General features: G+C 38.6%; 1 protein-coding gene across 1 annotated transcript in view; it reads right to left on the reverse strand.

Annotated features, from left to right (window-relative positions):
* Positions 1-2,086: 2,086 nt before the first annotated feature.
* Positions 2,087-22,271, reverse strand: part of nup210 (nucleoporin 210) — an 80,772-nt gene continuing 60,587 nt past the window's right edge. The window contains exons 32-40 of the mRNA XM_056448804.1: positions 20,535-20,755; positions 19,781-19,917; positions 18,287-18,395; positions 14,956-15,102; positions 12,268-12,518; positions 11,495-11,699; positions 8,734-8,850; positions 4,512-4,586; positions 2,087-3,197 (exon numbers count right to left, since the gene is read on the reverse strand). Coding sequence (XP_056304779.1) covers positions 3,094-3,197; positions 4,512-4,586; positions 8,734-8,850; positions 11,495-11,699; positions 12,268-12,518; positions 14,956-15,102; positions 18,287-18,395; positions 19,781-19,917; positions 20,535-20,755 — 1,366 coding nt within the window. The 3' untranslated portion in view covers positions 2,087-3,093. The remainder of the gene's footprint in view (positions 3,198-4,511; positions 4,587-8,733; positions 8,851-11,494; positions 11,700-12,267; positions 12,519-14,955; positions 15,103-18,286; positions 18,396-19,780; positions 19,918-20,534; positions 20,756-22,271) is intronic.

The raw sequence follows: 22,271 nt of genomic DNA on the forward strand, positions 1-22,271 counted from the left end.
TCCTTACATTTTACTACTGGGTGGACAGAATACATCAAAAAATGGGGGAAACAAAACGTGCTTGCGTTGAAATCCCACACGTGAAGTTTCACAAACTAATTTCGAAAGGAGCACGTGATATGATTGAGCACACCTGGCTTCTAATCTGTAATCAGCAATAATCCAATCAGAGTGACCCAAGCGTACTATAAATGGATAATTTTCTCCCTACTGCTCTATCTTTGTTTTGGAAGAATCCCCTCTTCCACCCCATCTCCTCCCTTTTCTAAGGGGGGGGGGGGGGGGGGGGGGCTCTAGAGACCTACCTAATCTCGGATCCCCTTGCTTATTGACTGGGCGGGAGCCTTGGATATCTCTGAGCTCAGGGTTCTCTCCCGGGACAGCATGCCAAACCTGCTATTAATGCTAAGCCTATGTAAGTGGGAACTCTTAAATTGCATACTTGTGCCAGACAATGAAAGCAATTCACAGCTTTTGTAGAAATAATGTTTTTCTAGGCCGTTCAGAATACAGCATTACTTTCCTCATGCATAAAACGAGTACTTCTCCTATCAGGAGATTGAACATCATCTGTCCTACAGGCACCAGTATAATGTCAAGATCATATTTTGTTGGAAAACTCGAACGCAAAAGAAGATATTTTAACTGGTTGTACCACCCTTAGCGACAACTGCAATCCAGCCATTTTGATAACTTTCAAGGAGTCTGTGGATGCTCATCTTTACAGAATTGTTGTAATTCCGCCACATTGAAGGACTTTTTTCAACATGATCTGTCTTTTTAAGGTCATGTTACAGAATCTCAATTGGATTCAGGTCAGGACATTGACTAGGCCACTCCAAAGTCTTCTTTTTGTTTTTCTTTTAGCCATTCAGAAGTGGACTTCAGAAGTGGAGTCTTCGCTGAGGCCAGCTTCCAGCCTCCGCCACTGAGACTGCAGCTCTGCACAAGACGTTTGGCCAGCGGAGAAATTAAAATGGTCGTGCCCAACTGAGCCTGGTTTCTCTCAAGGTTTTTTTTCTTCACTTTCGCCATTAGTGAAGTTTCTTTTCCCTCTCCGCTGTCGCCACTGGCTTGCATGGTTTGGGATCTATAGAGCTGCGCATCGTTGGATTTGCTCTTCAGTGTTTGGACTCTCAGTAGTGATTATTAAACCACACTGAACTGAGCTAAACTGAACTGAACTTAAACACTGAAAACTGAACTACACTGTTCCAATTTACTATGACCTTTTATATGAAGCTGCTTTGACACAATCTACATTGTATAAGCGCTATACAAATAAAGATGAATTGAATTGAATTGACTTGCTGGTGTGCCCTGGATCATTGTCCTGCTGCAGAACCTAAGTTCGCTTCAGCTTGAGGTCACAACAGATGGCCGGACATTCTCCTTCAGGATCTTTTTGCACAAGCAGAATTCATGATTCCGTTTGTCACAGCAAGTCTTCCAGGTCCTGAAGCAGCAAAACAGACCATACCATCACACTACCACACTTTAGTCTTGGCATGATGCTCTTTTTCTGAAATGCGATGTTACTTTTAAGCCACACATAATGGGGCACACACTTTCCGAAAAGTTGTCTCATCAATCCACAGAGTATTTTCCCAAAAGTCTTGAAGATCATCAGGATGTTTTCTGCCAAAACATTAATGTTTTTACTCAGCAGTGGTTTTCGTTTTGGAAACTCTGCCATGTAAACCAATTTTCGCCAAGTTTCTTTATTTATGGTGAAGTCATGAACACTTTTCCACACAGGGCTGTGTAGTTTTGGATTCTGTTTTCCCTTAATAATAAAAACCTTCATTTAAATACTGCATGATGTGTTAATATTTAAATTTGTTTGATAATCTGACACATTAAAGTGTGACAAACATACAAAAACATGAAGAAATCAGTAAGGGGCAAACACTATTTTCACACCGCTGTATGTAGTGCAGTTAGATATCTAATGAGGAAAACAGTTTGGCATATACTAATCAATATTGAATCCAATGGTTTACAAGATGCTACTGAGAAAAAATTCAGTTCACAAATGTCCGGCTTGAAAGTGAATTTTCAAAGAGTAAAAACCAGCACGACTGGGTGATACTTAAAAAAAAGCACATTTATTGTTTATAGATCACAAGCAGACTGTAAATAAAGAAAGAAGCTATTCACTTTCTGAGGGAGGTATGACTGACACTGAAGCAGAGACGCATTTACAAAGGCTCAGAAGAGATCAACAGATTAAATTCAAACAGATTTCACGATGCCTTATTTCATTCAGTGCAGCAGTCACATTATGGCTCTTGCCTACAAAGAAGCAAAACATTGTTTAAACAGCGCTCATGTCTCACTCGAACAGTTTCACAAGGCTTTTATTCAGTCGAAAAGTCACACATTTTTGCATCAAAACTCACAGTCATACATTTGTCTAATAATAATATCTACTGTGGGACTGAAACTTCAATAGCAAACAGCTGTTGAAAAGCCGGACGGTCAAAAAGTCATCCACGTCACCGATTACTTTAGTCAAAGAATATATATTCACAATTATCGTACATCAATTCGTAACCTCTTAATATCTTCAAGCGAACAGAAATGAGCCCTTAATCATTTAGCATTCACATCAACAACTGAAAGAAGCTGCACTTAACTCTAAAGAGTTATTCAGAGTATTTCAAATCGATACACTGTTCACAAAAATCAAATGACTGGCCGTTAAATGTCTGCACAGCTTGTATAAGAGCACTTTGGACGGAATCAGTGGTTGCACTTTTCACAAAACAACATGCTACATAATCAAGCAGTAATTCCGAAAGGTCGTCCTGAGCTTCAAAACAAACAGAAACACAAATCGGTAAAAATTAGAACATCTCGAGCGACGAAAACTACAGGAAAATAGCTGAAAATAACAATAAAACCAGTCCACGGCAAACGTTTAAATAAGCAAAGAAATCAACCTGTCGTATTCAGTTAGATATGCCTCGTTCAGCAAACATGGATTAAACAGAAAAGACCGATATAAAGCATGTAAGAAGTACTCCTGCACGCTTTTACTCCTGCGTTCAATAATAAGGCACTTGATTCAGTCTTGAGCTTGGAGAGCGCTCATCTAGAGCTGTAATCTGGAGAATACAGGCGTAATCTGGGGCTTCCCTTCAGGTCTGAACACACACTGTTGCTGAAGGGGCTTTCAGTCAGCTTAGCTACACCTGACAAAACCAAAAAAACAGCAAATCTTAGGCAGTGATTAAGATGTACAGAGAGTTACTCAAATAACGAGTAAATGTGGAACAGTCTGTCGGATTAGATGGATTTGGTGTCAGTGCAGCACCTAAAACCAACAAATCAGGCCAATGTCATAATGACAGCCCACTCTAGTAAAAGTCAGAGGTGTAACGGATCGCGGATCAATAACTTTTTTTAACTTCTAGATTAATCCAACACTTGTAATGTTCACAGAATGCTTTCTTAGGTTATTAAAAGGTGTTTTACTACTTGTTGAGCCCGCATTAATGCATTCAGGTCCTGTTTACGCTAATACGTTTTAGTTTTAAAACGGCCTTTTAGAACGAAAACGATCCGCATTGGTGTTTCATCTAGCGTTTTTGATAAGTATCAGAACATCCGTCCGCACTATACCACTGAAAACGCACATCACGTGACCACACACGCACACTCTGGCATGCGCTGCAGCGTATGCGGACATCTGAGCTCCAGGCAGTCAGCGGGTGCTTTGAGCACAGCTCGCCAGGTGAGAGCAGCGCACGTCGAACAGTTCATCAAGCATATACTGCTGGATCTCACTTCACTATAGTTGTTAAATTCATATTTTCTTGTCTTTTGACTAGTCGAAATATCTAAAACGGTAAAAGTCAACAAGCATTCTCTAGACAAGCAATACATATTGTGTTTTTTAAAACATAACGTCAAAAATAAGTGAGTTTTTCCTTATGTCTAATTATGTCCAAAGAAAAACGAGATTATTTTGCTCGTTTTAAGAAAAAACACTTATTTTTGGCAAATTATTTCTTAAACGACAGTATTGAAAATGCTTCTTAATTTCAAAGATTTGTTTTTAGATATTTCATCTAGAAAAAAGATGGAAAAATCAAAGAAAAGCATTGTTTTTCAGTGTATCATCATTTATTCACACTTGAATGGTTCCAAATCAGTTTGATTTTCTCTTTTCTGCTGAACACAAAAGAAGATATTTTGAAAAATGTTGGAACGCTGTAACCATTGACTTCAATAGTATTTTGTTTTCCTACTATTGACATCAGTGGTTACCGGTTGTCTTCAAAATATCTTCTTTTGTGTTCAACAAAAAAAACAAAGACACCCTTAAAGGTTTACAACCACATGAGGGTGAGTAAATATATATTTTTTGAGTGAACTGTCCTTTTAAGTATACGGTCCGCTGCTGTCTAAAACCATGTCATTCTTACCCTTTCAACTGGTTAAACTGGTGCTGCATTTCCAATTATTCTGTCTGATTAGGTATTTTACCAGTGCATGTACGGTACCTGCAGGAGGCGGAGTCTTCTGGATGAATGCCGGATGATTGACAGGATCTCTCGGGGAAAACAAGGCATGGCAAACTATAGAAACACACAGAGAATGGGTAAAAAGAAAATAAGTATGCCTATTTTAACACACAACACTGCACTACCTGACAAAAGCCTATCCAAGTTTTAGGAACAGCAAATAAAAACTTGACTTCTAGTTGATCATTTGGCTTCAGAAGTGGCTTATATGAAAGGTAAAGCCCTCTAGATTACGTTTATTTTACCAGAATAAAATATGATCATTCCTTGAATTCTTTAATTAGGACAATAAGGTCTGACTTTGCTTAAACAAAAATCTTGTAACTGAACAGAAATAATGTCCAAGATAGAATATAAAGCCATGATGCAGTGGAAACAGACTGAATATTGTGTATGACTCCCATGAGCTTGGAGGACTGCATCTATACATCTCTGCAATGACTCAAATCACTGATTAATAAAGTCATCTGGAATGGCAAAGAAAGCGTTCTTGCAGGACTCCATCAAGATTCTTTGGACTCATCTTTAATGCCTCCACCATCTAACCACTGACATGCTCAATAATGTTCATGTCTGGTGACTGGCCTGGCCAATACTGGAGCACCTTGACCTCTTTTGCTTTCAGGATCTTTGACGTGGAGGCTGAAGTATGAGAAGGAGCGCTATCCTGCTGGAGAATTTGCCCTCTCCTGTGGTTTGTAATGTAATGGGCAGCACAAATGTCTTGATACCTCAGGCTGTTGATGTTGCCATCCACTATCTCTCACACGCCCCAAACTAAACGTAACCCCAAACCATGATTTTTCCTTCACCAAACTTGACTGATTTCTGTGATAATCCTGGGTTCATGTGGGATCCAATAGGTCTTTGCAGTATTTGTGATGATTGGGAAGCAGTTCAACAGAAGATTCCTCTGAAAAATCGACCTTCTGCCACTTTTCCAAATGATCAACTAGACGTCAAATAATTATTTGTTGCTCTTACAACTGGAATCGACGACAAGACTATTGTCAGGTAGTGTATGTTAATTATAATTCAATACACTGGTTACTTCACAAGCTGTTATTTTATGCCTCTACTTTTGAACTGCTTTAAAGTCAGCTGCCCTGTGACCCTAAATAAGCTTTTTTTCCAAGTTGGTCACAATATCTTTACAGGGGGGAAATTCACTCCACTAGTGAGAACTCATTTTCAGCTGCTAGGTTTCCATCACTCCGCATTATCACAAGAGATACGACTGATGGAAATGCCAAGCTACAAAAAAAGAAAATAGAAAAAAACAAGTGTTTACGCTAACACAGCTGAGGATTCTTTTTTGAACTTTTGGGTATTGTTCAAATTGACTACCCTTTCATTGTGTTTGTGGCTGTTTTTACCCCATTGACTTACATTATTACCACATTTTTTGATTGCCATGACACCTTACATTTATGTATTCTTGATTGTTGCTGGTTTTCCTTGTTGGGAAGAGGTCAAATTTGTCATTTTTACTGTTGATCATCAGATGGCACCATATAGGCCTGTGCCTATATAGAGTTCTATGAAGTAAAACAACAGATTAAAGAGTGCGTGCATAAATACTATAGGTGGGCATAGATAATTTTATTTTTTTTATCTAGATTAATCTCGAAAATAATCTAGAATAAAATGGCTCATTTGAATATGTGTGCTACCCAAATAATAAATCTTTGAGAATGGGTTTCTCAAGCCAGGTGGCGCATTAGACCAGGGGGTTATCTCCTGTTTCTAAAATGCATCACAAACTGCTTGAGAAACTGTTTTACTATGATAATCGGTGATGAAAGTGAACTGTTCAATAAGATGTACTTGTGTTTACTGTTTATTCAGTTAAACATGAATTTTGAACTGTAGGCCTACATAAGCTCCAAACAGCGATTTTTGATGACCTTAATCCCACTAAAGTAAACACTGCAGTCAAACTGTTACCGTCATGTAGGACTTTTCACCATATTTTCTGACAAGATCCACACACACGGCTGTCAGTAAAGGACCGCACACACACACAAAATCGTGAAATGCGGACATTTTTTCTTTCCATTCTGCGTGCGTTATTAAATTCCATAACACTCTCACCACTCCTTATTTGAGTCTAATACCCCAGTATGTCACGGGGGATGAATGAAACGTTCATGAGTTAAAGTGAAACTGCCGAACTGCAGTTAAAGTTCGGCATCCTGCTAATTTGATTCAGATCAAGGTCAGGTATACATCTGCACTAAAGAATCAAGGTGAAAGTCATCAAAGGTTACATAGAATTGATCCAGCTCCTAAACCAACTTTGAGAATAGATTAACGGCGATATTTTTTTATCGTGCAATAAGAGTCTCGCGTTAACGCAGCACATTAACGCCCACCACTAATAAACACACTTACAATGTTTACTATGTAGGGCAGCATGGTGGCTCAGTGGTTAGCACTGTCCCCTCACAGCAAGAAGGTCGCTGGTTCAAGTACCAGCTGGACCAGTTGCCATTTCGGTGTGGAGTTTTGCATGTTCTCCCAGTATTCACCGGGTTACCCCCACAGTCCAAATACATGCTATAGGTGAACTGAATAAACTAAATTGTCCTGAGTGTGTGTGTGTGTTTATGGGAGGTTTCCCAGTACTGGGTTGTGGCTGGAAGGCATCCGCTGCGTAAAACATATGCTGGAATAGTTGGCGGTTCATTCTGCTGTGGTGACCTCTGAAAAAGAGACTAGGCCAGAAGAAAATGATTGAATGAATGAATGTTTACTATGTTCTCTGAGGGTGGAGAAGCTTGTTTTGATTTAATCAAATATATCAAGATAAGTGCGCAAAGGTCTCTCTCTCACAGACCACACTACATATAAAATACAGAAACTAAGCTGTTTTTTGCACTGCAACTGATGATCAACAGTACTTTCAACATTTACTTAAAACCAGGAACAAGAAAGTGTCATTATAATGGAGGTCAATGGGGCAAAAACAGTCACCAACATAACAAGAGGGTCGTCAATTTGCCCAGAGTGTATAGTTGAGTTTTTGAAAAATGAAGACAGGGCAGAACATAGTGTAGCTCCTCCCCTTTTAAAAAAACAACCAATAGCGTTTTGTTTTATCACCGCTCTGCCAGTGAGAGTGGTTGAGCTCAAGTGCATCAAATGAACAACAAACGTCAGATACTAGAGAGCATTTGATTGGTCAAGAAAAAAAAATGTTGATCCATTTAGTCGGAAGTGACTCCAAGCCAAAGGTAATGCTTGAGGTGCGTGCAATGTTGGTTCTGGTTTCACCAGTTTTTCCCCTGACAAGTCCAACAGTAGACTAAACAATAACAATTATTTGATTTAATTAAAAAACTGCTCCTTGCATATACTTACATATACTACACTCACAGGGTAAGTGTGGCGTGGGCATGGCAGCCTGTGCATTGCACTGGACTGATCCATGCCACACGTCATACTTTTTTAATGCATCACAAAGCAACTGACAAACAGTATACACTTCAATGCTGATTTTATATCTTCCACCAACTCAAATTATTGTGAAAGCTGTTGGTGTTCTATTAATATTAGTATTATTATTATCATTATTATTATCGATGTTAGTATATTATAGTTATCACGTTTATCGTTCCTCCTCTCGATCTTTCATTCTTTTTCTTGCTTGTTTACTGTCATTATTACTATCATTATATCACTAGCATTGTTGTCACTCCTTATATAGGTTACTTGCTTCATTTAGTGACCGTCATTGTTCCTTTTGTATGTACTCTGACCTGTTTACCAAGTTACCTTTACATGCACACGCACGCACACACGCACACGCACACACACACACACGCACACATACTAATAAAAAAAATAAAAAATAAATAAATAAAAAGGAAGTGACTGCAAACTTTACATGTTTATATCGGTTTTATATCTTCTAATCGTGAATTTCGTCATTGTTTTGTAGCCCGCTGGCTTATGGATATCCCTGAAGACTAAAATACGGATAGTAACATCTAAAAAAAATTTTCTTTTAATTTCACTACTCTTTAAGTGTTTAACTCTTTAAACAGTCACCAACATAACAAAAGGGTCGTCAATTTGCCCAGAGTGTATAGTTGTTTTTGAAAAATGAAGACAGGGCAGAACATAGTGTAGCTCCTCCCCTTTAAAAAAAAAAAACAACCAATAGCGTTTTGTTTTATCAGGATGTGGAAATATTTACCGATGATGACGACAGCAGTGGCAGCCAAAAGAGCGAATAAAGTGAAGAACATCACTTGATAGGAGTCAATAAACTGCTGCAGAATGTTGGGCCCGTCTGCTCCTTCTACCATATGAGCTAAAAGCAGAGTGGAGAAACAGGTTAGCGTTGAGAAATGAAGATTAACAGAGCGCTAAACCACCACATTATCTGAAACAGCAATATTCATTTCGGTGCCACAATACACGACACTTAAATTTTTATACAAAGGGTGCTTTGAATAAAAACTAAATTTGTACTGTAAAAAAACCCTGTAATTTTAACGGTAAATGCTACAGTATAAACATGTAGTCTAGTTAACGGTGAATTTCCTTAATATATACAATGAATAAACATAAATTCCCACAATTCCTTGCATGATACTTCTCTTTTTATGGCTTTTTGTTGAAATTACTACAGTTTTTACTACTAGTTATCAGTGATTTACATCTCATGTTGATAAATACTTTTTATTTGTTATTGTGAAAATATAAATTTACATAATCTAGTTTCAAATGAACAATAATCTACATATAACTGAAAAGTTCTATTCTTCGGTTTTTGATTATATCATTTTATTAACAGCCCAGCCATGAGAGACATTAACCTTTGTCTTTTTGACTACAGGCTGAGAAAAAGGGATGCAAATGCTACGGGCAGGCTTTTTACAACTCTTGTCTTTGTCTTCGGGTGATGTTTTCATGCTAAAGAAACCCTTTTGTTGATTAACTCATCTGGTCAGTAGCTAGGCAGGTTTATAAACACCTATATGCAGGTTATCATGCTGACTCCAAAATTTTATGTGCATGCTTTGTTTAGCCATCTCCCCTCCTCCTAAGAAGACATTATAGACAGGACATCTTTGTCTCAATTCAGACTTGTGATAAAACTCGCAGACCTCAGGCTGTTGATGTTGTCATCCACTCTGCAGGCTGACATGCTGATGAGCTCAGGCCTGGAAAGGCAATTTACCCTGCTGACAACAACACTTCATTTGCATGCTTTGTTTTAGACTGTCCCCATCTACATGAATCCCTGTCTGTAAAATGTAGAAAAACCTAGTGCTTGCTGTACAGTAGAGAGTTTCTTTCGATGACGCCAGAGCCACGCTGAGTTCTTCTTATTAAAGGATTCTGCTTTGAAGACAACCGAAAGTTCTCCCTGGTTTTTTGGGCTCCTCTTAGAATTTCACAACAGTTTGGTGCCGTGAGCCAGACTAGAGAAATTCACAATATTACCATGATGGTGTTTAGTAGTAGTGTAAATGATACTGAGCTCCTTTTATATATTAGAATGTTTCTCTGCTTGTGGAAAAGTTGTGGAAAACCATACTTCTTACTGATATTTTTTTACAGTGTGCTTTTATTTTTATTTATTTATTAACCCCAGCAAAGAGACAGAGAGGAAAAACTAAATAATTATATATATATATATATATATATATATATATATATATATATATATATATATATATATATATATATATAAACACAATGGGAGCATATAAATGTATGGATATGGTGTTTGAAGTAATATATAGTACATAGGTAAGATGATAATAATAATAATAACAATAATAATAATAATAATAATAATAATAATAATAGCAATAATGTTGATAATTAAAGTAGAGAAGAGATAATTAAAGTAAAACAGTGTGTTTTTATTAAAACCTGGTTGTGCCAGAAACGTTTATTTTGGTCGGTCAGTTTAGTGCCAATGTAGTCTAAAGTGTTTCTCAACCACGTTCCTGGAGGACCACCAACACTGCATGTTTTGGATGTCTCCTTTGTCTGTCACACCCATTACTGGTCTATCAAGGCCTACTCACACTATGCTATCCAAACCGTGCCCAGGCCCGTTTCCCGGATCGTTTGAGAAGTGTGAGTGCTCTGAATCGGGCTCAGGCACGGTTCACTTGGCCGGCCCTGGTTTGGGAGAGGTGTGCCAGAGCGCAGTTCACTTGGGCTTTGGCATGGTACGCTTGTAGTGTGTGTGCAAAGCCTGCCAGAGCCCGAAATTGAAGTTGAGATGTGACTTTTAAAGGACTGTTTCATACGTGTTTATTAATCATTCATACTGTTCAATGAACGCAAACCGTCGTAGATAATTAAAGACGCACTGCAAGACAGTTGCACCTTCAGCAAACCTCCTAATACCTGCAGCACGAGGATTATGATTATGATCGTTTATGAGTGTCAAAAGTGGCTGATCTGTTCGGCAAAATATCTGTCTGCATGTCACGGCATCCCAGACGACTAAATCGATATAACTTAAGAAATCTCCACTGTGCTGAGTAAGAGCGCTTACTGAACAGCGCATCATCGATGACGTAAGCGTGCCTAAGCCCGAATGTAATGTGAGTGCAGGCCGTCGGGGCAGATGGGAGGGGGCACAATCGTGCTTTTATATCGGTTCAAGGTCACTGTACATAGTGTGAGTAGGCCCTCAGTCTCTGCTAATGAGCTGATGATCTGAATCAGGTGTGTTTGGTTAAGGAGACGTGGAAAATGTGCAGAGCTGGTGGACCTCCAGGAACATGGTTGAGTAACACTTGTCTAAACCAATGTAAACCATGTAGTCTAAAGAGAAAGCACACAGGAAAACCTCAAAACATTGTGTAACTCACACAGGTGAGTGGGCTTGACAAACCACCTGTTGAAAACACACTCTTTCATCTCAACAAAAAATTCTGCTGAAGGATTAAATGTAAATGTGCTTCAGCTCTTATGAAGGCACAAACCTTGCACAGAACTGCTGCTGGCGGTCAGATGCATGACGGACACTGGGATGAGCAGCACCTGATCACTGGATGAGCTGCTTACAGACACAGAGGCAGTCAGCGCTCCCTGTGGGTTCATCACTCGAACAGTGTATCTGGCGTAGCTCGGGAAGCTCAGAGAAACCTCCTTCTCATCGATCGCAATCACGGGAGAACTGCTCTTCACCTAAACATCAAGAAAAACTCCATCAGATCCACAGCAACACTTACAGTCAAACCACCATTTATTATGACACAGTCAACCAGGGGCGTTGCAAGACATAAAGCTCTACTGGGGCACAGCTCCCCCTCAAAAAAAAAGAAAAATGATTATATTAAACAATATTTTATGTTTTTATTTTTAATAAAACATAAAAAGTAAGAATACTTATAAATAAATAAAAGTATTATTGTTATTATACAATTATTATTCTAAATAAATAACAGAAATTAATGTAACTGGAGTAACTGGAGTAATGCTAAGATAATTTAAGAAATGTTTGGCATGAATATGATTTCATTAGAATTAAATTCTACAGGGCAACGCAGTGGTGCAGTAGGTAGTGCTGTCGCCTCAAACCAAGAAGGTCGCTGGTTCGAGCCTCAGCTGAGTCAGTTGGCGTTTCTGTGTGGAGTTTGCATGTTCTCCCTGCATTCGCGTGGGTTTCCTCCGGGTGCTCCGGTTTCCCCCAAAGACATGCGGTACAGGTGAATTGTGCAGGCTAAACAGAGAGAGGCAAAGACGTCATCATTACTTCTAGCTGCTGAAGAGCGGCTGTGGTCCCGTATATGGTGAGATCCGCAGACGTGTGCTGGTTACTCAGGATGATGTCCGTCTGATCAGCGTAGATCCCCGGATTGACGGGCAGTCGAGCGCTGATCTGCTGTCCAGTGAAGTGAGCTCCCGGTACAGCGGCCATCACCTCCACCTCAGTCATGGACATGCTCAACACCTTCACCTGCTGCTCACTCATGGGCTTAAAGCTCAGTTCACAGCTGTAGTAACCTAGCATTCGCAGGAGAGAAAGACGGTACGTTTTTCTTTGTTTATTTATTACATTTCATTTTATGGCTATTACACAGCAAGATCATTATTGATAAAAACATATTACATAATAATAACAACTTTAGAATTCAATAAGAGGTGATACAAAAATAAATAAATACAAAAAAATGACAAAGATTTACATTAAAATTCTTAAACTTCTAAAATTCGGAAGTAGCCATTTTGAACATTTATACTGCAGGGATGTCCAATGCTTGATTCTGATTGGCTGATAAGCAATCTAAGTGTGCAGTTTTTTTCAGATAAATCACAGCTCAAGTAGATCCGGCAGGTTGAGCGCATTACAGCTCCATATCACCACGCTGTATGATTTCAGCTATTTCACAGCTTCAACAGTCAAAAAACATCAAAACACAACAGAAGGCTTTGAATTAGATGTACAAGACTCTATCGGTAAAGGTGTCAATCACCGGCATATTAGCGGTCAAAACATGTGCATGACAGCATAAATTATTATCCTTTTTTTAAAAAAAAAAGTCGAATATTGTGCATGTACGCCTTTGTATCAAAAAAGTTCATATCAATAAATTCTTTTCTTTGAACCACCAGGTGGCAGTCTTTGTACTATTACTTAGGAGTGCAGATTACTTTAGTTTTATTAATAAATATTTATATATATATATTTATATATATATATTTATATATATATATATATATATATATATATATATATATATATATATATATATATATATATATATATATATATATATATTTATTTATATATATATATATATATATATATATATTTTAGTGCTGGGCCGTTATCTGCGTTAATGGCTGCGTTAACGTGAGACTCTTATCGCGCGATAAAAAAAATATCGGCGTTAATCTATTCTCAAAGTTGGGTTGGGAGCTGGGTCTATTCTTCGCAAGCTATGATGACTTTTACCTTGATATTTTAGCGCGGATGTATACCTGACCGGTGAGCCGTCTGACAAACAAGTGCCCTTTTGAATCAAATCAGCAGGATGCCTGACTTTAACTGCAGTTCGGCAGTTTCACTTTAACTCATGAATATTTCAGTCATGCCGTCGTGACAAACTGGGGCATTAGACGCAAATAAGGAGCAAGGACTGGTAAGAGTGTCATAGAATTCAATAACGCTGGTCAAACGTAAAGAAAAAAAACCTCCGCATTTTGCGGTGTGTGTGTGCGTGTTTTGTGTGTGTGGTCCTTTACTGACAGCCACCTGTGTCTTGGTTCTTGTCGGTAAATATGTCAAAAGGTCCTACATGACGTTAATAGTTTGATTGCAGTGTTTACTTAAGTAATGCCACTAATATATGGACTCCACATGTCTTAATTCCATTTCTGTTTAGTTCAGTTATGACTTTAGTCGCATTAAGGTAATCAAAAATCACTGTTTACATGGTAGACTCTTAATCAGAGTATTGTTTTATTTCATATTAAATTCGTATTAAAGTATTGTTGCCCATGAAAACATACTCAATGTTTGACACACCGTCAGGGCTCTGTGAACTTGGTGTTGAGAAGCAGCATTATCTTTATGTATGTACATCAAAAGTAAGTATGAAATGGCTGTTTGGAGCTTATGTAGGCCTACAGTTCAACATTCATGTTTAACTGAATAAACAGTTAGTAAACACAGGTACATCTTATTGAACATAATTTATTTTCATCACCAATGATCATAGTAGAACAGTTTCTCAAGCAGTTTGTGATGCATTTTAGAAACAGGAGATAAGCCCCTGGTCTAATGCGCCACCTGGCTTGAGAAACCCGCTCTCAAAGATTTATTATTTGGGTAGCACACATATTCTGAATGCCTTCGGCAGACTTCAAATGAGCCATTTTAATCTAGATTAATCTAGTTTAATTTCGAAATTAATCTAGATTAATTTAGATTAAAAAAATGTATCTATGCCCACCTATAATATATATATATATATATATATATATATATATATTTACTATTTTCCCAAGTGTGTATATAACTACTGTAAGAAAATATCAGAATTCGGTACATTTGTTCAGTGTTACCTTTGCTTGAACTGACCTGATCTAATCCTGTTTATATGAAATGAGCCTGCTCTCTAGCAGGTTTGAACTGTTGCTATGACAACAACTCTCAGATGAGTTTTAAAGAACGAAACGATCCTGGAACGTGTCAAATCGTCAACACCCAAATCCAGCTAACTAATCTGTAATCATGCTCATTTATTATTTATGTTTCCCTTTTCTTATTATTGTACATCATTTAAGTTCTGCAGGTATAATATTCATAAAATAAACTGTACAACAACAAAAAAAAACGTCAGTTGAATTGAACGTAAAGTGCCAAATTATTTACTGTACATCTGAGGACATTGATAGGAACAAAAAAAAAAACATTTCAGCTCAAAGGTTTGCAGACCTGTGCTGGCGTCGAATGCAGTGCGCGTGTGATAGACGTCGTGAGCGGAGAAATCCACTGCGCTGCTGGTGAACTGGAGCTGACAGCTGATGGAGGACTCTGGGTGGAGCAGAGCAATGCTGTCCAGCTGGGAGGAAGAGCAGCTTCCTGTGGACACCAGAAAACTGTGTTAAAGGGCTCCTATCATGCAAAATCAACCTTTGGAAGCTTTGTGGACAGAAATGTCTGTAGGTGTAGTGTGTACACAATCATTTTTTTTTTAATAATTCATTTTTTGGGGGGTTTTTTACTATTATTTTTATAGGACAGTATAGTGGAGATAGAAAAGTGTGAGGAGCAGAGAGAGAGGGAAAGGCTCAGCAAAAGACTTGGAGCTGGGACTCGAACTCGGGTCACCGTGAGCACCTCATCACTAACTTTTAGGCTATTGGCACCGACTTAAAAAAAAATTCCAATGTTAAAGGTGCAGTAGGTGATTGTCTTCAGATACGTCGTTGTGCTGGTTGAAAGTCTTTTCACAGTCCAGTGGTAATGATTAAAGTAAATGATCTAAATGTATTTATATGTATTTATATATTTTGGTTAAGTCATAAAACTAAAAAAACTTTTGGGAAGACATCCCCCATAATTCCGAGAAGTAGCCCAAACTGTCTGTCAGCAAATGTAGATTTGGACTTCTGCACATCTCTTTTCACGCATATCCGCCATTAGCGCCTGCATGCGTGCCGCTCGTACACGTGCACACGGGACGATCACAGTCGCGGTAAAATCAAATGCTGAACTGAAAGCTGCGTGCTGGAAGAAGGAGGACACCATGGATGAAGGATTTCTGTTAGACAGGTAATGTTCTGTTTTAAACTATTTTAGTCCCCCAAAGCTGTTGTATATTGTGTTGTTATGAATGGTTATATGCACAGAAGTGTTGTTCAGCCACTGAAATCTTCCGGCGAAAGATTGATGAGACTATTTTCAGTTATAAGGGACCTTTTAAGGCACTGATAATGTAGATTTATATTTAGTTTACATCAGTAAATAGCACTATTCAGCCTAGTCTGCTTTACTAAGCTGAAGTTGCTGTTTTATTCACATTGGGTCATTTTTGATCAATGACAGCCTGCTCCCTATATTGTTCACCGAGCTACTCTGAATATTCGCTCTGAAATAGCATGCAAGTGTGGCTTAGTAATAAGGGTAATTCCTGCACGCCGCCGACAAACCACTAACCACATTTCTAACTGGCGAATGATGAACTAGTAGGTTGTCTGCTCTCAAGTCGCGGTGCGTGCGTTCACGATTTCAGGAGGAGTGGCTTTGAAACACAGTTCCTCCTCTGCTGTCCAATAATAATATGCTAACCGCTTAGCATTTTGGCAGATCACCTACTGCACCTTTCAATCAGGATCTAAATCCAGTGGTTTTGAACGCATGATGCAGAAGTTTGGTTTTCCCTGCATACCAAAATTAATTGACAGACATGTATTATTATGTTTCAGTATTAACGCATATCATCATGCCCATAAGACAGGGTTTGTTAAGAAACTGGGATTAAATGTGTGTCCCAACTCTCTATGATCTAACAAATAACCATTAGGAAATATCCTGGCTCAGTCTTAAGGCTAATCTATACTTTTGCCTGAATCCAAAGTACGAGTCTCTGTGCGTACAGCTGCGCGTTGTGGAGGTCTTTATACTTCATGAGCTCACAGTTGTACTATTATTTGTAACAACAGAGGGCGACTCTGAGTAACTGTCATGACGGAACAGTGGTGAAGATGAAGTCAGCAAATGGAGTTGCTAAATGAATGGGTAGTTGATAATACTGGAGGACGCTCATGAAATTGTTTGCTTTTAATTCAGTTGTTGTTTGCTGAAATGTTATGGATCTGCGGACAGACAGGAGGCCTAAAATGTGAGTTTCTTCAGCTTTGTTATTGATTCTGTGGTTATCTGCAGTTTGACAAAGACACTAATTGTGTCTGCTGTGTTCATTGTGTCTTAAAACGGTTGGAATAGTTTTAAATCACAAGAATCTCAGCTTTCAAAAGATATATGACATGTTTAGTCTTTTTGTGGGAAGACATTATATAAAATCTTTGCGATGTTTCCCCGAAGTTTCCCCTTAAACATGCTATGTACCACAGGCTGTACATCGGAACGGCAATGGGTTAAACAACTATAGTTATCCAGTGGGGGAGGTATTGAACATGTCATGTTTTTTCCTAGGAATATTTCTAAAGGAGCTATTGACGTGGAATTAAACCAGATTTTGGTAAAAACCCAAATAGTACAAACATAAAAATAAAACAAAACAAAAAAACTCTGAAACAATAGTTATGTGTAATAACAATGAAATGACAGAAGGAGAAAGTACTTAAGTACCTTTTTTGTGGTAGATGCCTCATTTTGTGAGGTGTAAGGACTTCAACAAAAATCTTGATGGTTCTGTGGGTTTCGTCTATCACATCTGATCTTTATTTTGTACTTTCTATTGGATTCAAGTCAGGGCATTGGCAGGGCCATTATACAGCTTGATTTTCTTCCCAGAAAGCTTTTGAGAGTTTCCTTGACTGTGTTTTGGATCATTGTCATGCTGAAATGTCCACCATGGTTTCATCTGCATCATCCTGTTGGACTGAAGCAGCTAATATTCTTTTACACTGAGGTAGGGCAAAGGGTTGCTTTCTTCTGCGAGATTTGAGCTGTTGTCTGGGCCTTCACTGTCTTTCTACACCTCCCTTTCTTCATGTGTTCAATACTTTTCCCCTTCGTCATTTCATTTTATTACGCATCACTTCATTTGTAAACTAATTATTTTCTTTTCTTTGCATATATGGATTTCTTTGGTTGTTATTAACATCTGGTGAAAATTTCAAGTCAACGGCACCTTTAGGAATATGTTTTCAGAAAAAATGCGATGTGTTCAATACTTATTTCCCCCACTGTATGTTCAAGCTAACTGCTTAATCGATGCAAAACCTTTTATACAAAAAAATTATAAAACATTAGCATTTCCCTCAAAGCTTCAAAAGAACCCTCAAGGACTTCACATCAGGCAGTGGTTTGGGATTTCTAAATGTGTTGCACATGCAAATTCTCCCAGATGCAGAGCCATGCACAAAGTCACAAAAAATAGTAAGGACTGGTTAAGGGGTAAGTGTAGGTCAACAGTGTAAATGCAGATGTATTCACCGAATTAACAGCTGTAAATAAATGCAGGTATATTTAAATTAAAAACTGCATTAATACATGCATTTTCACAGTTTTCTAAAAGCTAAAATTAAATGTTACACATTAGTTTATGGTCTACTGTAGTTAAAGCAGTGTTCTGTACCGATGAGATTGTTCCCCGCTTCTCTGCTTGACATCAAGACTTTAAGATCTCGCTCTTTCTTCACTGAAGGAGTCACGGCAGATGTCCGAGACGCACCTTCAATTAAAACCTGAACAATACACAATGCAAAATACATTTAGAATAACATTTACCAGCAGTTGAACAGGGATTACACTTACATTTTCATGATTATTTCTTCTCTAAATATTTAATTTGAAATATCCTCAAATTGAAGTACTTAGTAATCTCTTTCTACCAAAAGTTGAGATTGAGTTTTAATCAAAAGCTTGAATATTACAAATAATTTCTGAATAACGCATTGCATCTATCCCAGCTGCTCAAAAACAGAAAGCTCCTGGGAAGCTAGCACAAATGATCAATAATAAAAGAGAAAGCTGCTGCATACAGGTATAATAATCTAGGCCACCACTGTATTTCTGTCAGATATTGTTGTGTCAATATCAATCTTTATGTTACTGGCTTGTGTTTTAATATATTTGTTTAATTTACCCTACCAAGTTAGAAGTCTAAATCTACAAGTTTAAGTCAAAATTACTTAAAGAGGACCTATTATGCAAAAATCACTTTTATAAGGAGTGTGGAGTGTGTGAATATAGCCAGCTTCTTATAGCAAAAACGTATTACTTTTATTATTTTATAATCACACTTGATAAAAACAGAAACACTTTGCCATTCCCCTTTTGTATGTGTCATCAGTGGGGGAAAGCCCCGCCCATTAGTGATAATCTCTCCCTCATTAGCATAGGACGTTAGTCTTGTTTTTGAATCTGCCACTATGCTGATGCATTTGTAGCTCCGCCCTCTTTTGAAATTTTGAATTTAAAGTGACAGCCACCAGAATAGCACAATTTGGATCAAAGTTCAAAAGGGTCAGTTTTAAAGAGCTATCAAACATTTTTTGTGGTGTATTTTGAGCTGAAACTTCACATACACACTCTAGAGCAGGGGTGGGCAAACTCGGTCCTGGAGGGCCGGTGTCCTGCATAGTTTAGCTTCAACTCTGATCAAACACACCTGAACATGCTAATCAGTGTCTCCAAGGTCACTAATTATCTATAAGCAGGTGTGTTTGATCAGAGTTGGAGCTAAACTGTGCAGGACACCGGCCCTCCAGGACCGAGTTTGCCCACCCCTGCTCTAAAGACATCAAAAAACTTATTTTACATCTTGTAAAAAAGGGGTATTATAGGTCCCCTTCAATATTACTAAAGGACTCCTATTTAATACAATACAATTTTAAAAACTTATTATTACAAAGCATTTTCAATTTTCAGCCCAGAATCTTCCTTTGGGTGCTTCCCTAATGTACTTCCACCATGCAAAAACCAGATCAATTTGGCACATATGTCTTGGCATTGAATTTATGTAATATGCCTAAGCTTCAATGAATGTGTAAGTATGTTTTGTATTGCTATAAAATCAAAACTTAGATTAAAAAGTGGTTGGTTTTTGTAGCAGTGTGGATCTGCTCACCTCTCTGTAGGTGCGCAGTAGACCTGCTATCTCATAATACACAGTGACCGTGCCCTTGTCTCTGGCTACTGCTGCTCCAGTCCTGGGTTCAACCTCGAGCAGAGCGCTGGATGAAGAGCTCCACACACCTGACACTCCTGCAAACATCGACCACATCACAGGAATCATGCACAGGAATACAACTCTGTGTGAGTATGTGTGTACTAGGGATGGGTGGGATAAAGGTTATTTAATAATAAGATAATAACAGAAACTGCAGGTTTTCAAGAGTTATATTTAAGACTTTAAGACCTTTATAATACTACATATTTTGAAACTTTTCAGAAAACAAACAGAAAACTCAGCCAAAAGGAGTTTGAAAATATCAGCAAAAATCCAATAGTGCGCATCCATACTATATTTAATAAAATACAAATAAAAGAAATGATATGAAGTCTTTAAGTCCACCCAGTTACCTTTACACACACACACGCATGTACGCACAAACGGCTGTACCTGACTGTTTGTTTATGGTTTTTTTTCACTTGTTTCTCTGCTTCCATGTCATTTGTGTACCTCTTTGCATTAAAAAAACATATAAGTTATCACTTCTTGTTTATTTTCTGAAATAACTGTATAAAATAAATATCTATATTGTGAAACATATGGTTACTGTTAAATAAAATTATTTGATGAAACCGAATTTTGCAAATTCTGCCCACCCCTAGTGTACATGACTATCTAGTATTCTTCAGGTGTTTGTTTGTTCTCATACCGTCCTGGTTGACAAACTGTGCAGAAAAACACACAACGTCTCCCACGACCAGCCGCTGGGCTTGCGCTGGATGAATGGCATGTTGGACAGGCAGTGCGAGGAAATCGGCGAGTCCGGCCTGCTCCGAGTCCCAAACGCCCAGCAGAGTCAGACCCACGTTCACCGTCCTCATCGTCAGCGTGCCGTTACTCAAACCCTTACTGACCTGCACCAAATCATCCCTGCACACACATAACAGATGATTAATATTATTCAAACACACTGATTAGAGTATCAAACAAAGACGATGCACACATTTGTTTCTCAACAGTCTGATACCAATACAATCTCATTGTTTTAAAAAGGTGGTAGTTACAAATAAATTCAGTTAAAGAGACTATTTAATATTCACTATTTACTCACCCTTAGGTGGTTCCAAATGTTTATGAGTTTACTTTTTCTGTCGAACAAGATATTTAAAGAAAAAAGTTAGGAAACTCTAACCATTGATTTGCATAGTAGGAAAAACAAATACTATGGAAGTCAATGGTTACAGGTTTCCAACATTTTTCTTCTTTTGTGTTCAACAAACGATAGAAATTCATAAAGGTTTATAAATAATGAAGAGTGAGTATTTCCAGTTTTGTGTAGGGCTGTCAAAGATTTTAATGGCACATTGGTTTGGCCCTTCAGCCAGTAATAAATGCAGCACCAATTGGAAATGATGGAGAATTAAAGAGCCCATATTATGGGTTTTTGAAAATGCCCTTCCATGTAGTGTGTAACACAGCTCTAAGTGAAGTGAAATATCCAGCTAAGGCTTAAATCTGTAAGTGTACAGTGTTTAAAACTATTGATTCATCTATAAAAGAGTCGACTCATAGTGCTTCAAACGAGTCGCCTTGATAACGAGTCATTAGGTGTTTCGCGATGACGCAGCCACGAAACACAAGCCTCGCCAGTAGTTACGCGCGCAAACCAGGGAGATTTGAAACCTGCGGCCCCGCCCACTAACACAGAAAAAACACTAGACACACACACACAGACGCCGCCGGTCGAATGAAGTCACGCTGTGCTCAGATGGATAATATTGACAGTCTCTACCCAAAGATGAGTTGTTAACCTGGTACAGTACACGCGGTTACTCTTTATATTCTCTTATCACATGTAAGCCACGTTAAAAACGCGACGCGTGCCGCTTTGTTTACGGATTTAACGTTAAAGGCTTTTGTGAGCTCGCGTTCCACTGCCGTTTGTCGTTGCTATGGCGATCGATCGTAAGCTAGGAGACAGGAGACTCGTGTCACTTTCCCTAGTTCTTCTGAGGAGCGTTGTGTGTGTGTGTGTGTGTGTGTGTGTGTGTGTGTGTGTGTGTGTGTGTGAGAGAGAGAGAGAGAGAGAGAGAGAGAGAGAGAGACAGAGAGACAGAGAGAGAGAGAGACTCGCGTCGCTTTCCCTAGTTCTTCTGAGGAGCGTTGTGTGTGTGTGTGAGAGAGAGAGAGAGACTCGCGTCGCTTTCCCTAGTTTTTCTGAGGAGCGTTGTGTGTGTGTGTGTGTGTGTGTGTGTGTGTGTGTGTGTGTGAGTGTGAGTGTGAGTGTGAGAGAGAGAGAGAGAGAGAGAGAGAGAGAGAGAGAGAGAGAGAGAGAGAGAGAGAGAGAGAGAGAGACTCGCGTCGCTTTCCCTAGTTCTTCTGAGGAGCGTTGTGTGTGTGTGTGAGAGAGAGAGGGAGAGGGAGAGAGAGAGAGAGAGAGAGAGAG

This window comes from Danio aesculapii, chromosome 23 (genome assembly GCF_903798145.1).
Source record: "Danio aesculapii chromosome 23, fDanAes4.1, whole genome shotgun sequence".
In the NCBI taxonomy this organism is placed as follows: domain Eukaryota; kingdom Metazoa; phylum Chordata; class Actinopteri; order Cypriniformes; family Danionidae; genus Danio; species Danio aesculapii.